This window comes from Pogona vitticeps, chromosome 6 (assembly GCF_051106095.1).
Source record: "Pogona vitticeps strain Pit_001003342236 chromosome 6, PviZW2.1, whole genome shotgun sequence".
Lineage (NCBI taxonomy): Eukaryota > Metazoa > Chordata > Lepidosauria > Squamata > Agamidae > Pogona > Pogona vitticeps.
In genome coordinates, this window is record NC_135788.1 from 91,597,611 (window position 1) to 91,610,864 (window position 13,254).

A 13,254-nucleotide genomic window follows, 5' to 3' on the forward strand; every position below is an offset into this window, starting at 1 on the left:
TTTTTAAAGCAAACTGAAATGCAAAACCCTTCCCCAATGAGGACTGTAAGTCTGCATGCTTCTTTTTGCTAACCTAAATGAATGGAAACATATATACTTAGGATTCTGCAGCTCACAGCTACAGCGTCCTTTAAAATAATCCATTTTTGGCAATTCCTCCCATTAGAGGTTTCTAGATGCCAAGATAGAAAAAGAAGAAGAGGTTGTTGAAGATGTCTGTGCAGTCTACTGCATTCCACACCCACCTCCTCCCCCTCCCTCCCTCCAGCTTGGCATATGAATAAATCACACTGGAGTTGGGCCAACAACCTCTTTGCCTGATATTTCAGCTGTCCCTGCCAGGGCTCTGAGCAGCCCCTTCCTAGCTTGGTCCCATCACTGTCTTCGCTTCCTATATTTTAAGTCAGCCACAAGTGTAGCAAGAAGTTTTGAAACCACAGGAACAATGTTTATTGCATGTTCAGTAACCACAGTGAGGTTTGGAGAATGGCAGGGATGGGTAAGGGGAAAGTAACCTTCATTCTCTTGTTTTTTTCTTTTCTTCTCTTGGTGACCAATATCCCTTTCCCCTTTACTTTCTGATAATTGTTGCCAGTTTTAGGAGTGGTCTTTTTTGGACCACAACTCCCAGAATTCCCCAAGCAGGGTAGCAGTAAGATCCAGGCATTTGTGGTACCAAAAAAATTGCCATTTCCAAATTCTGATCTTTACCACCCGCCAAAATCCAAATTCCTAAAAGATAACAAATCCACTGATTTTAGCAGTCAAGGCGATTAATCTGAAAAGCAGTCATTGTGTGCAAATTTGGGGCAGTTTAGCAGTTAGCTTTTAATCTGCTTGTACAAATAACAATAATATGTCTGTTGTTCAGAGATCTTTGCCCAGCCCTGTCCTCAGGAGTGGGGAGAACTTGGAATTAAAACCAAAACAAAATATGAGGAAAATTAAGACAACCTTCATTGGCACCACATACGTATCCCAAACAAGACGCCTGCCCTGTTCATTTGCTTGCAATACCTTTTGAACCATAACTTTTGTCACCCCTGAGCAACAAATGGCTTCTAGTCTGTGAAAGGTCATCTTGGAATAAGTCTCTTAGTCCCAAAGGTGTCACAATGCTTTTTTTGTTGTTGTTGATGGTGTGGAAACAGGCATGGCTACCTCTGTGAAAGTAGCAAGAGTCACGGTGAATACAACATTCCTCCTTTCTCCTTTACTTGGCACAAGGGGAAGTAATTGGTTGTCCTCATTGTCAAGGGTGTGGGTGGAGAACCCTTGGCTTTCCAGATATAGTTTCACTAGCCTGATCATAGGGATGCATCCCCAGCCCATTTCTGACTCATTAGCATCCAGAATATATTACTAAACTTATTTGCATAGCCAAGCTTTTGCTTCCATCACTCTCTTTGTCCTAAAATTAATGAACTTTTCAGTATTTTCTTAGGGTTTTCATACTGTTAACTTTAAATAGAATTAAATGTTTTCTGTAATTTAGATAGATCTGTCTTGATGGTGTTATGATGTATAACTGAATGTATTATTTTAATGTGTATTTGAATATTTGGTATTTGTATTATAATGCTGTAATGGAATTTTTTGAGGAATAATAGATGGGGGGTGTATGTTCTTGTGTATGCAGAGAAGGCTTCTGTGTTATTACAAGGACTCCTGGGAATGGAAGCAGTGCATCTTAGTGTGCACAGATGCATGATGCAGCCCCCTGCAAGATGGTTGTCAGCAGGGATGGAGACTCAAGTCACTGGACTCACTGTTAAGTCATACTTAAACCGCAATAGCAATTCAACACTGTTTTCCCCCCAGAAACTCAGACTTGTGACACAAAACCCACTCAACCCTCCCATTTTTCTGGGGGAAAAGCTTGTTTTTAATAGGGACTCAGACTTGGGGCTTGGGACTTGAGACCAAAAACTCAGATTTGGGACCAGGACCCAAAGTCTTACCAACATCCCTGCTTCTTATAGCAAAATTCAAGCTTAAACTGAAGAAAGTAGGAAAAACCACTGGGCTAGTCATATATAATCTAAACCAAATACCTTATGAATACCCTTTGTGCAAAGATGAACATGATAAAGGACAAAAATGGTAAAAAAAAAAAACTAAGATCATGGCCACTGGTCCCATCACCTCCTGGCAAATAGAAGGGGAAGATATGGAGGCAGTGACAGATTTTACTTTCTTGGGCTCCATGATCACTGCAGATGGTGACAGCAGCCACGAAATTAAAAGACGCCTGCTTCTTAAAAAGCAGAGACATTACCTTCCAACAAAGGTCCACATAGTCAAAGCTATGGTTTTTCCAGTAGTGATGTATGGAAGTGAGAGCTGGACCATAAATAAGACTGATCGCTGAAGTATTGATGCTTTTGAACTGTGGTACTGGAAGAGACTCTTGAAAGTCCCTTGGACTGCAAAGAGAACAAACTTATCAATTCTAAAGGAAATCAACCCTGAGTGCTCACTGGAAGGACAGATCCTGAAGCGGATGCTCCAATACTTTGGCCATCTGATGAGAAGAAAAGACTCCCTGGAAAAGACCCTGATGTTGGGAAAGTGTGAAGGCAAGAGGAGAAGGGGACAACAGAGGACGAGATGGTTGGACAGTGTCATTGAAGCTACCAACATGAATTTGACGCAACTCTGGGAGGCAGTGGAAGACAGGAGGGCCTGGCGTGCTCTGGTCCATGGGGTCAGGAAGAGTCGGACATGACTTAATGACTAAATAACAGTTATCTGTATCCCCACCTGGTTATTGGGTCATGTATACATTTCACAGTCGTATAGATCTAGGACTCATCCAAATGTCTTTTTTGTTTTTCTGAGAGTTTGCAAGGATTAAAACAAGATGGATGTAAATGAAGTACTTTGCATCTCCCAATGCCTGTCAGAAGTGACCAGTCATTATTACTAAGCTTTCTCCCTTGTTCTATTTGCCCTACAGTTGGAGAATCCAACTTGATCCTTAATTTCATGGCCCTACCTCCTTCATTTATATCCCCTCCCCCAATATTAGTCTATTCTTTGATCACAGTAGAATGTAATATTCAGAACTAGCTTTTCCTTAGCTAGACACCCCTTAGATTTTTTTTAAAATAACCTCCTTGTTATCCTCCTCCTTAGAAAAGATTGTTAGTGATTGTGAATATGAAGGCAAAACTCCCATTTTTCTAGCAGTGTACTTTATGGATGATGGCAGCAATGTATTAATTTATTGGTTAGTTAATCACATTGATATACAGTATAGGTGTTTTTTTCCATTGAGTTCCAAATGTGAACCCATCCAGTGCACAGATTTTTATTCTCACAACAATCCATGAGGATGGTCAGGTTGTGTGATGGGGACTAATCTCAGGTCATAGAATAACGTTTATGGGCAAGTGGAGATTGGAACTCAGGTCTCTAACTACTATACCACATTGGCCATCATTCAGTAACAGTTGTCTTGCACCTCATTGTTTTGCAGTAGTGGTGGTTCTTTTCCTCCCCACCTTCCCTTCCAGCTCCTAATATCCTGGGGGAGGGGGGTATGGGGGAGCAGACTGTAAGGCTGGTAACCAGGTTTTTTTTTTTCAGTTTAGCTGGTGCTCCCCAACTCCACCCTGTGACCAGCACCCTCCAAGAGCATTCTGCCCCATGTCCTTGGGTAACCTCAGTTCCCTGTTGCATTGTTTCCAGGAGGGTCTAATCCCACAAGGAGGTCATTTGAGGACACAGCTGGGCCTCCCTGTCCCCCTCCCTCCAATTCTTTCCCCTTCTGGGGAGGCCAGCAGGACTTCGCTGTTTTCATGTTTCCTTTGATGATGATACAGTTCTGGCAATGTGCCAGAGAACTGCAGGTTTCCTTACAGAGCGTTATGCATGTGGCCCACAGTGTGTGTGTGTGGCCATGGCGTGTTGAGGAGGGGAGAGAGAGAGAATCTGTGCAGGGATAAAGGGGGCTGTATGTGGGTGGAAAGAGGGAGGGGTCTGCGCCTAACAAATGCTTACTTACCGTACGTCTTCGTAGACCTTGCACGTTGACTCCAGGCAGTGGTATTTTGCACAATGGAGGATTGGGGAAACTTGAGACTGAATTTCTTCCTTACACTGACACAAACACATACACACAAATGTATGCATGAGCTAGCTCTCTCTCTCTCTCTCTCTCTCTCTCTCTCTCTCTCTCTCTCACACACACACACACACACACACACACACACACACACACACACACACACACACACACACACACACACACACACACACACACACACACACACACACACACCTTATTTCAAGGACCCTGTTTGTCACTTCTTGTGACCAGCCATGTGCTCCTTTCCCCTTTCCTCTTACGACATTGTGAGACTATTTCTCCGACGGCCCCCAGTATACACTCTATCCTCCTTAGTCGGATTTCTGTTTCCCTTAAGGGAAAAAGTCGCTTTAGTAATATTTGGGGCAGGGGGGGCTCACCTATGCCTGTGTACACAGAAACTGAGGCTCTCCGAGGCTTTAGGTGTGGATCAGGTCTAATTGCAGGCGTATATTGTAGTAAAGCCTTCCTCTATACATGCTCAGAGGATATTGTTTCATTTCTGAAGTGCCAAGGCTGAGATCTGGCACTGAAAATTGATTCTGGAGTAAATCCTTGGCAAAATTGGGCTTTGAATTGGAGTTAACAGGTTCTTTACTCCGCTCTGAATTAGCTCTGGGGATGAGACAAGGTTTTTCCATCCTGTTTCGGCCAGTGCTTCTCCCAAAGCAGGTGTGTGGATATTTGCTTGGGTCTGTTCAGATATAGTCAAAATAAATGGTGCTTGCTGCCTATTATGGATGTCTTGCTGCAAGAAAAGAAGAGGGAAGGCTTGAGACAGAAACCGGTTGGGGCCACTTAAAACCAGTCTGGCAGCTTCTCAGCTCCCCCTCCTCCCAACCCACTTCCTTCTAGTCTTAGGTGTGTGCGTGTCTGTATGTGTCCTTTCAGAGTGTCAATCTCCAGAATGGTAGCTGTAGCACAGCCTGGTGTCAGAGGTCCTTCTGCTGCCACTGGCAGATACAGACCAAGATTGTAACCCATGAATCGGTCAGTTGCACAATGTCCTTATGGAATTAATTGTCGCTTGTGGTAACAGCCATTGGTACAGGCGTTCCCTCTTAAAGGAGGATTGAAAAAGCTCAGGGGCAATGGATCAGTCTGTCTTTTAACTAGAATGATTGAATCCAAACTTCCATGTTCCAGTGCAGTTTACCTCTGCCTTACCTTGTTACCTGGCCTGAGCCATGTGTGAGAAAGAATAATGGATTTAGGCAGACCTTTGACCTGCTCTGGAAAGCTAGTTCTGCATCTCATGTGCAAATAGTCCTGAACAGACATATTCAGTTGGCTCAGACGGCTGATCTGGATGTCCCACATTTAGATTACATAGATCACTGGGGCAGCCTTGAGCTTAAATCCCTCCTAAAACCTAAATAAAACAAGAAAAAGCATGTGTGAGAGTCCCCCCTCCCTGGTATTAGTGTAAGAACTGGAAAGAATCAAGAAACATGTATGTATGTGTGTGTGTATGTGTGTGAGTGAGTGAGTGAGTGAGTGAGTGAGTGAGTGAGTGAGTGAATGAATGAATGAATGAATGAATGAATGAATGAATGAATGAATGAATGATGCCTTGGGTCCCCTGCAACTGTGAGAACAAGTAAAACTACAAAACAACAAACACTTAAAAATTGTATAAATATCAGATTAAAATGATTAAACATATATCAAGATTGGAAACAATGTTAACAAATTTATAAGTCAGTGAACAAAGCATTTCTAGGTAATGGTGGGGGAACCTGTCACCCTGTAGATGTTTATTTCTATTTATGTATTTATTTTAAATATTTTTGCCCCGCCTTTCTCCTTGAAAAGGACCGAAGGTGACTTACAACAGTGAAAGGCAATATTTGAAGTGGAAAGGGAGTATACTGTGGTGATTAGCATCATTAAAAGGCAATATTAAAGCTAAAAACAATAAATATACAATTAAAAAAAACCCAACCAATGCCACTTTGGGAAATGGAAAACATAAGTAGTACTAAAAATCCAGTCAAAGCAGTAATGCATAGCAATCCATCTAAAAAAAAAAAATCACACACACGTAGCTGGTTACTGAGGGAGGGCTTGCCTGAAGAGAAAAGTCTTTGCCTGCTTGTGGAAGGAGACCAGGGATGGGGCCTGCGAGAGGGACTGCAGTTGGATTGCAGTTCCCATCAGCCACATCCAGAATAGCTGGTAATGAGGAATGACGAGCGTTATAGTCCAGCAATATCTGGAGGGACTCGAGTTGCCTGATCTAAGTGGAGTCCCAGCCGAAATGTGAGACCACTTGATCTGGATTGCAGTGTATGCCACAGGCAAAAAGCAAGTAAGCCAAGTTGCATCCTCCAGCTTCAGCCAGGAACATTAGCTGTGTGATAATTTTTTAAGAAAGTTTCTTCACCCACCATACGTTATGATTTTTTAAAAAAATCCAAAAGATGGAAGTCCCTTAACATTTCAAAAATACCTTCTGATCCCTCCAGAAAGTAACAAGAAAACACGATTCATTATACAGAAAAAAGTAAATGATGTAATCAGTCTTTACTTCCAAAACAGAGAGAGAGATTGACCCTTGTTATACTTTCATTACTCCTAAAACTAACTCGTAATATGTTACTTCCAAAGTCTGGATTTCAGTAACCCTTAAAAATAACTCTCAAATGGTAGACTGTTGCTGCTATTGCTGCTGTTATTTTTCTTAATATCTGTACATTGTGGAAGAATGATCTGAGGGAGAGAAAGAGAGACAGAGACAGCAACTTGCTAAGGTCACCTGATAACCTTCTAGCAGAGGCAGGATCTGAATCTGGAACTTATTTATGGTATGCGTTCTCTGCCGTACTCTAAACTAGCTGTCAAGGATTAGCAGTCAAGAAATACTGTGCATAAAAGCAAATACAGCATCTTGTAGTTGTTGGTTCTTGTTCTTCAAAAATAATTAAATAATGTAGTTCTCCTGGAAAAAAAATGTGGTAAAACTCTTAGAAATGCAGAATGGTGGACACTGCCGTGTGATTAGGCATTACTGAGGGGTGCTATTCTACACATGTTAAGAGGCACTATGAAAAATGTGAGTACTCTGAATATCTGTTTGTTTCTTCTTGGTAGCTGCTGTCCCCAGGTTTATTTGTAGCAAAGCTTTTTCTTCCTCTCTCCTCTTCACCCTGGCTTTAATCCTTGGCCAATTACAGTGCATCTGAGCTACAGCACACATTATGCAAAGTGTGCAGCCATGTGCCAAACTTGTATTTTCATTTGTGTAATTTATACGGTATTTCATGATTTAAAGTCAGGCTTGTGCTGTGGATGGTGCTCTGAATTTTCTCAACTCTAGACTTTAATATCAGTATACTATATAAAGGAGTGTGGTTGAGATTCTGTGCAATATAGTTTATGTTGTTGTTTCATGTTCTGACATAAGAAAAGTGGGAAGAGGTGTGTATAAAAAGTTTGGACAAACGATGAAATGGTTTCCCCTTCTTTTTCTCTTTTAGGGTCTCCTCCTTGTGTTTTTGCTGGAGAATGCTCGCTGTTTGCCAACACTAAAGGAGGCACAATGGGGCTCACCTCCTAATTCTACCGAAGAGCCCTGCCCCTCCTACATCCAAGCCCCACATCTGTCGTGGCGACCGTGGAGTGTTGCCTCTGGGGGCGGAGCCCACCTCGGTCTCTCTTTACTGGGTCTGGATGGAATTGCGGTGAATGGAACAGAAGCCCAGCACGGTGGAGTGCCTGTCGGAGCCAGAGGACACCCGGTAAGGCATTTGGCAGGTGCCAACCTACTGTGCATGAGGGATGTTGGTGTTCCTGTGGCCCCGTGCCTATAGAATTCCTTAATGGCTGTTTCAAAAAGTCCATCTAGATCAGAATTGACCTCACTACAGTTGCTGAGGGGGCACCTCTCTCAGTGAGAACATGACATGGGAGACCTGCAATTAAATGTTGCAGCATCTTCTGTTTAGCAGTGTTTCTGTTTGGGTTCCAGCTAGCTAGTGAGTTGTGCCTTTGCTACATTAAAATATGTGCTGGGATACCATAGTTATCAGTACAAGGAACTCAAGCAGGCCAATTCATTCTTCCCCTGTCACCATGGTTTTCTGTATGTTGTTTCCCAAATCATAGACAACATAGCTCATAGAGGTGAATAACCATGCTTAACTCTCATAGGCCTGTTGCAGGGGTGGTTGTGAGCTTACTTTTGAATTGCATTTCATTTTTTCTGATTTTTACAAGTTTTTTTTTTTTTGCATTCTTCTGTAAACCTTGAGGTGCCTTTAAGCATGCAGACCCCTCTCTCATCATTCTCTGTAGCCCCATTTCCTACATTTCTGATTTTGCTGTTGGAGGGAGTGATATGTAGTTCAGAGGATCACTGAAATGTTAGATTATGTTGTAGAATTCAGTTACTTATTTCTGTATTCACAACATGCAGAACACAGAGCTTTGTATTTGATACCTAGTTCAGCATCTGCTCTTTTTCTTAAAAAAAAAAAAAAAGAAGAAGAAGATGTTAGGCTTGAAATAGAGATACAGCTTTGCCCCTGCTGTTTCCCTTCTATTACTCTTCTATTACTATTACTCTTCCCATTGGCATATTTTATTGTTGTTTTGTTTTTACATATTGTTGTTCAAAGAATGCCTTCTTGTGAATTGGGCTTTCCAGGTTTGACCAACAGTCTCTTTAATTGCCTTTCCCTAACTAATGTTTGCATTGATGAGATAACTTCTGGCATGCACAAGGAATGACTTCATCAAGGCCTGAACCTAAAGTAACTTTCCAGAAAGGAGGCAACCTGCTATCTCTCTGTGTGGGCCAGTGCTCTGCTCTTACTTCCTGTTAGTCATCCTCCAGTAGGTACTTCTGTCATGTATACCCAACTGTGTAGGGGCATTTTAACTACTTGTAAATTGAGCTATACTGATGGGCATTTTTTGTCTCATGTGCTGTAAAAGTCAAACTTATTTTGGAGTGTAAATGAACTGTATCTTCATTTGGGCTTGTGTCCTTTTTCCTGAATTTAAAAGTGTGCCTCGGGCACCAAATGTCTGGGTAGCACCGCATTGCACATTCCATGGTTTCCTACTTACTGTTCCATGAATAAGCTTCTCTGAATGATAATTTTGAAATGATTATTATTTTACCTGGCATCACCTAAACAAATTAGGAGAATATTTTTTTTCATAGGGACTTCTGCTGTCTTGGTGTAGCCTTCTGAACTTGCACACTCCTTTGATTTCGAACTGGATAGGCTATGTGCCAAGCATGTGCTGCCCCATTCGCAGCTGGCAACATGTGGCTAGAGATGGCAGAGTGCCCTTACGGGCGTGGGAACAAGGGTATGAGTCAGGATGCAGGGATGCAGTGAGTAGGAGGTTGGACTCGATGGCCTTATAGGCCCCTTCCAACTTCATTATTCTATGTGTGAGGAGGTGAAGGGAAAACTGGACTGACAGGAAATGGACTCATTTAGATAACAGCGTCTTTTACATTTTTAGGGTTGGTGAGTTTCAGACCTAGATCTGGATGTGGAGTGGCAGTCTTGCCTGTTGACTGTGGTTATTCAGGAGTAAATCACTGTGAGTGGTGCTATTAGATAAGGAGCAATCAGAATTATAGGTTTCCACAAAAATCTCTTATTGTCCTGGACCTCCTTTGTAAGTCCTGATTTTCTTCACACCATTGACTGAACACCTCTAGTGTGTCTGGAAGTTAGTTGAGAGTTCTGTAGGGGAAAGGGGGCCAGAAAATGGCAACCTTAGTAGCCTCTGTTGGTTTAGTTGCTCAGATGTTGCAGAGGAGCCAGCTAGCCTAGAGTCAGCTGTCTGAATGTTTATTCGGACTTGAGAGACAGTAAAATTTGAATCCATCAGTCACACTCAACCTTTATGATTCTGTCTGACAAGGAGCTATTGAGTGAAATCTCAGTAAATATATTGTTCCTATTTTACTCCATAGGAGCTACGTAAGTGCAACTTGAGCTCTCTTGTACTAAATAGGACCAGTTTGTCCATCTTGCCTAGAGCTGTCCATTCCAGTTTTGACATTAACTCTCCAAAGAGTGACTCTCCAAAGTAGACAAAGCTTTCTTTATCTTTGCTGTCTCAGAATCTTTTTAACTAAAGGCAGGACTGTGGCCTTCTCCATGCACTGAAGGGTTCTACTACTAACCTATAGTCCCTTCTCTAGCTACTCAGCCGTCCTTTGGAACATTTCACTTGGATGAAGCTTTTTGCTTAACCCACATGCCTAGTGGTTCAGATAATGGGGTACTTCTAATGGACAGCTCCAGTAGGGTGGGTATGTGGCTGTTTTCTCCCTCCTTATTTTAGCATATAGTCACACTTACCATGTATAACTGACTAAATACCAGATAGATCACAGTTAGATGTGTACATCTCACTCCATGAGCAGTGGAGATATGGATAGATTATTTTTGGTAGCCTTTAAACTGTACTAGATCTTTCATGTATATCTATGACACCATTTATTGAAACCATAAAGTGGTGAGTGCCCATACATATGTAGACTTGCCTTTGGACAACTTCTTGACATAAAATCTATCTGCTCAGATGAAGAATTGGTGTGTATTGGTGGGATTCAGGGTGTTCCTTACAGTTAATCAAGTGTCCAGTCACTTGGGTTTGTCCTCCATTTTGTTTTGCTTTTGGATGGAAGAAGCATTTGGTGATGTTTGGCACTGAACATTAATCACTCACTTATAAATAACAGGGATTGCTTCCAAGCAATTGTATAAGGAAATATGTTTTTCTTTTAGGATGTAAAATGATTTAATATTGGAATGTAGGGCCACACTGGAAAGTAGAGAGATTCACATAAAAGGTAGTAATTTTTGGTGGTCTTTCTTACAGGGTCAAGAAAATGTTTCAGGTTTTCTGACTTGAGTGGGGAAGCAACACAGCAGTGGCTTTGGGGGAGAAGAGGGATAATGACAAAAACACAGGCTTGATATGCAAAAAGTGCTACACTGAATGTTTAGGGAGTGGTAGCATGTGAAAGAGGCTGCACATGTTAATACATACAGAGGATGCATATGTTAGTTTGCAAGCAAGCACAGAGGTTGCAATAGTATCAGGACGGATATGCTGACTCGGAGCTGGGTTCTTGGCACAGTGTAAGAGCAACAAAATCTCAGCTCACACGGCAAAAATTGAGATTCCAAGATCTAGAAGCCACCAGTTCACATTGCTGTATCCTTCAGGTTCTTTTGTTTTCTGTTTGTTTTGCTGTGTTGCCAGTGGGTGCACTGTGCTATAACGACATCTGACATCAAACTTACAGTTTAATGTCTTTATGCATTTCTTCGTCCTTGTGCTTGAATTCTGTTTTTATTTCTATGCTACTTTTTTTAAACAAGAAAAACAATTTGGAATGGCAAGAAAGGCACAACTGAAAGGCGAAGGAACTGGAGAAGGGCTTAGCACGAGTGCTCTGGCGGTCAGGTGGCGGGTGTTAAGTAGCCTGGCCTGCCTGCTTCTCTCTTAGCCACCATGCCCCGGCTGCCTGGTCCCCCAGACCCAATATCCATGCTTTTCTGCCGCAGATCAGATGTTCTAGTTTTCCTCAGAAGTGTTACATGGCCTGGGTTGAGTGGGTGAAAATTATCTGATAAATTTATTAATTGTACTGTGGTGTTTCTGACACAAAGAAAAAGGAGGATAACATTAGTAAACATCTATGTGACCAAATGAAAATCACAGCAAAGACAGATGTTTTGTGTGTCATACAAAGAGTAAGAGTGCAGCATGTCACTTAGTCTAGTCTGTTGGGTGTGTGAGGAATAAGGGGCTACTGAGAGTAGCCTATCCCAGCCTGGTGCCCTCTAGATCAGCTGGTCCCCAACCTTTTTGGGACTGCACACTGGCTGAGCCTCTGAGGAAGGCGGGCCCCCCGCAGGTGCGCTCTCTCTCTCTCTCTCGGGCGCATGCGCGAAACAGTGGGGTGGCTCCCGCCCACCTGCCAGTGCTGGCGTGAGCACTCCCCCACCCTTTTGTGCAGGTGCTCGGGCACTCGGGCGTATGCATGAAGCTCAGTGCTCACACTGGCACTGGCATGCCCGCACGTGCGCAAAGCAGTTGTGGAAGTGTGTGCGGGGGTGGGTGGGAGGTCTGCCTTCACGGCCCAGTCTGGCTCAGGCCACGGACCGGTTCCGGGCTGTGGACCGCGGGTTGACAACTTCTGGTCTAGATGTCTTGGTCTTCGATTTGCATAAACCCACAGGCTTAATGGCTGTTGCATTATGGGAGTTGTAGTCTTATATTTCTGGAGAGTGCCGGATTGAGGAAATTTAAAGTTGTGCAGAGCTTGGGAAAGCTTTGTTGGGCTACCATTCCCCGTATTCCCCAGCCGGCTGGGCTAAATGTTCTGAGAACTGTAGTGCAGACGCATAATTTGTCTGTGCTCTGCATGAGATACAGAAGAGTCTGATGTGTATAAAGCAGCCTGTAGTGTTCAGTTGTTTACAAATCCATGTGTCTGAAGGAGTAGAATTTGGTCCTCAAAAGCTCACACTGACATGGATTTGTTCTATAATGTTTTGTCCTTTACTTTCTCTCGCTCTTGTTTTCCCCATCCCCCACCCCTGGCTTAATTTTTTTCCTCATACTCTCCCTACTTAGACTTCTTGGAGATTCAGAGTTAATTTGTATCATTCAATATATAGAGCATGGGCATTCCTTGGCATAAAACTGTGTGTATTTGTGGGCCTATGTTTGTGAATAAGGGAGAGAGGGAGAGAGAAAGAGAGAGAGGTTAATGCTTGGTCCTTGGTGTACCATTCATTTGCCTGCCAGAACAGCTGTGATTCTGTCTCTTTTTCCAGCGCTATTGCTGCAAAAGTGCCAGTCCTGGGAAGGGCTCGTCTCCATGTATGCCCGGCTGCAAGCTGAGTCTGTTTACACCTCCGTCTGTGGCATCCGGAAGGGCCAAAAGGAGGTGGGGATGGTCAGGATAATGAGCCCATTCTCTGACACTGGCACGGACAGAGTCCGCACAGGCCCCGCAACACAGCAGGTGTCTCTTGCGCAGCCAGGCTGCCTGCCTGCCCGTCAGCCATCTATGCCGCGGCCTCTATTCGCCCAAACTTTCCTGGCATAGAGGACTCACAGCCGATGCAGCCAAGATGGGGGCAGGGAAATTACTTAAGAACTGCCCTCCC

General features: G+C 43.2%; 1 protein-coding gene across 1 annotated transcript in view; it reads left to right on the plus strand.

The window, feature by feature from the left end:
- THRA (thyroid hormone receptor alpha) overlaps window positions 1-13,254 on the plus strand; it is a 134,847-nt gene that overhangs the window by 70,349 nt on the left and 51,244 nt on the right. The window contains exon 2 of the mRNA XM_073004239.2: window positions 7,573-7,833. Within this exon, the coding sequence (XP_072860340.1) occupies window positions 7,781-7,833 (53 nt within the window). The 5' untranslated portion in view covers window positions 7,573-7,780. The remainder of the gene's footprint in view (window positions 1-7,572; window positions 7,834-13,254) is intronic.